The 2,318-nt window shown below is 45.8% G+C and overlaps 1 protein-coding gene across 1 annotated transcript in view; it reads right to left on the minus strand.

Moving 5' to 3' along the window:
- Positions 1-2,098: 2,098 nt before the first annotated feature.
- LOC132975096 (opsin-5-like) overlaps positions 2,099-2,318 on the minus strand; it is a 13,164-nt gene continuing 12,944 nt past the window's right edge. Inside the window, exon 6 of the mRNA XM_061039400.1 lies at positions 2,099-2,318. This exon is cut by the window's right edge and continues 357 nt beyond it. Coding sequence (XP_060895383.1) covers positions 2,205-2,318 — 114 coding nt within the window. The 3' untranslated portion in view covers positions 2,099-2,204.

Raw genomic sequence — 2,318 nt, forward strand, 5'->3', positions numbered from 1 at the left:
ACCCGGAGCATCTCTCCTCCTCCACACAACAAAACAATCAACACCTCTTTGGGAAAGTTAAAGTCCCACCCACTGTCACTGTGGGGTTCTTGTGCACCCCCACTGACCCCCCCAAACACACAAACAGTCATACGGCCTCGTCAGCTCTGTAACAGGGCGAGCTGTGTGTGTTTATGCAGATTGGCACAGCAGCTCTGTGTATAGATGTTATCCTGAGGCTGATTGCCATTTTGATTTAAACGTCTTAAGAGCTGCTATAAAGAGCTCATTGTGCGTGTGATTAAGGTCTTTACAGAACCGCAGGAAACACCTCGGGAACTTTTTCTTTAAATTAAACCTTCATATCTCAAGTAAATAATTACCCTTGATGTTGGGAAGGTGCTGTTTCAGCAGAGCTAACTCACCTCCGCCAATGGAACGAGTTCTCACAGTTTCTGTGTGGAAAGAGCGACTTTGCCTCATTTCCAGATAAACTCTGTTCCAACCCGGTCTTGGTTGATTGACATGATGGAGCTCCGATAAAAGGAGGCGTGAAAGGACAATGTTCTGTAACGTGTAGCCCTGATGTTCCTCCGGGAGTGAGCGAGATACTTGAGAGTTTAAGAGCCCTCAGGGGGAAGAGCTTTGTGCCATCACATGCTTCTGATTGGTCGAGGATGGCTCAGTGTTTCCAGATGTTACTGCCTCAGTAACCAAAGCCCCAGAGGACATGAACCCATCCCATACTTTTTATTTTACATGTTTCTTCAATGATAATGAGTAAATTTCAGTTGTTTTCTCTAGATCTTAAGAAATCAGGTCACCACCAGAGGAGAAGAAGCATTTAGACAACGACATGGATAAGTGGAGACCTTGAGAAACAGCCTTTAATGGATCAGACATTTGAAGAGAGAAATGTTGGGAGTAGAGAGGAGGGAATTTCATGCAGCAGAAGGCTGAGGTCGGACTAGAACCCACAGCTCCTTGCTTGGTGCCACCACTAGGTTATTGGCACCCAGGAAATCTTTTTCAACTTCTGCACATCGCGGACAAATTGCCTAGCATGGTGCAGCTGTGCAGATACGCCATCTTGTGCAACACATAGACAATGACTGGGCAGCATGCAGCACCCATTGCATCCTATCTGAAAAGCCCTTTAGACCACAGACTGTAAATATGAAAGTTGAAAGCCTGAGTGACGTCCCCCGTCTGTTCCTGCAGGGGGCGCTGGAGTCCCATCGATGGCGGTCTCCATGCTGGAAATGCTGTCTCAGTCTAACTTTCAGTCAACCTAACGACAGGCTGAGAGCTGGAGCTGAGGCGGGTTTTAAACCTCCTGACAAACCGTTACACCGCGCCCACCTGTCAATCAGGTCAGCTACACGCCTTATTGTGAATAACTCTTATCCTTCATCAAATCAAAACTGATGAGTCATCAAAACATTCACCCCCCGTACAGTGTGTGTCCATCGAGACATGAGCTAATCACACCTATTTGGTTTTTTGAACCAGGCTGTAAACATGTTAATCTCTGCTGTAAAAACAGGCTTTTTAGAATGGGTGTGTATGTGACTTCCTGTGCTTCTGCAGCCAGCCTCTAGTGGACACTCAGGGAACTGCATGATGTTGTCCTGCAGCACCGGCTTAATTTTTCAACATCGGAGGTTGCTGCTTGCTTTAGACCTTCTATTGTTCCTTTAAAAGTCGAGTCAGATAAGTTTCACTTCCACAATTTTTGTTGACAAAAGTCCCGCCCCTTCTTGATTTCTATTGGTCTGTGATGGAGAAGGGACATTTGCCTGAGCACAGCTACAAAAAACAGCTGACTATTAAGGCGTTTTCCTACAGACTGACCCACGTGTGGTTTTATGGAAAATGGGCGCTGACAGTGCAAAAACAAATGGCCTCAGTGGTCACAGGCCGTTACTCTCTGTTCTTTGATTTGATGTTTGAATCATTTCAGCTGAATAATTCTAAATGTCCTTCAGACGCTGTGAGCATCGAGTGCACGACTTTAACTCCATAACATCTGTTCTTCTTCTTCTCTTACTTCTGTTCTGTGACTTCAGGAAATCATTTGTTTAAAAGAAGTTTTTTTTAAAAGCTTTAAAGAAGTGTGTGAGGTTGAGAAAATAATTTATTAACATTCATTACACACACAGGTAAGAGCAGAACATAGAAAAATACAGATAATCTCCCGTCGTGGTGTGAGACGCAGACAGTCCTCAGAGGCGGTCACACCAGTACTCGGATGTCTCGATGTGCGAGGGCAAAGGCAGGTCCACGTGGATCTGCTCCTGTGGGTCAGACGGGGGGGTCTGAGGGGGGCTGTTGACTCC

Source organism: Labrus mixtus, chromosome 6, assembly GCF_963584025.1.
Source record: "Labrus mixtus chromosome 6, fLabMix1.1, whole genome shotgun sequence".
Lineage (NCBI taxonomy): Eukaryota > Metazoa > Chordata > Actinopteri > Labriformes > Labridae > Labrus > Labrus mixtus.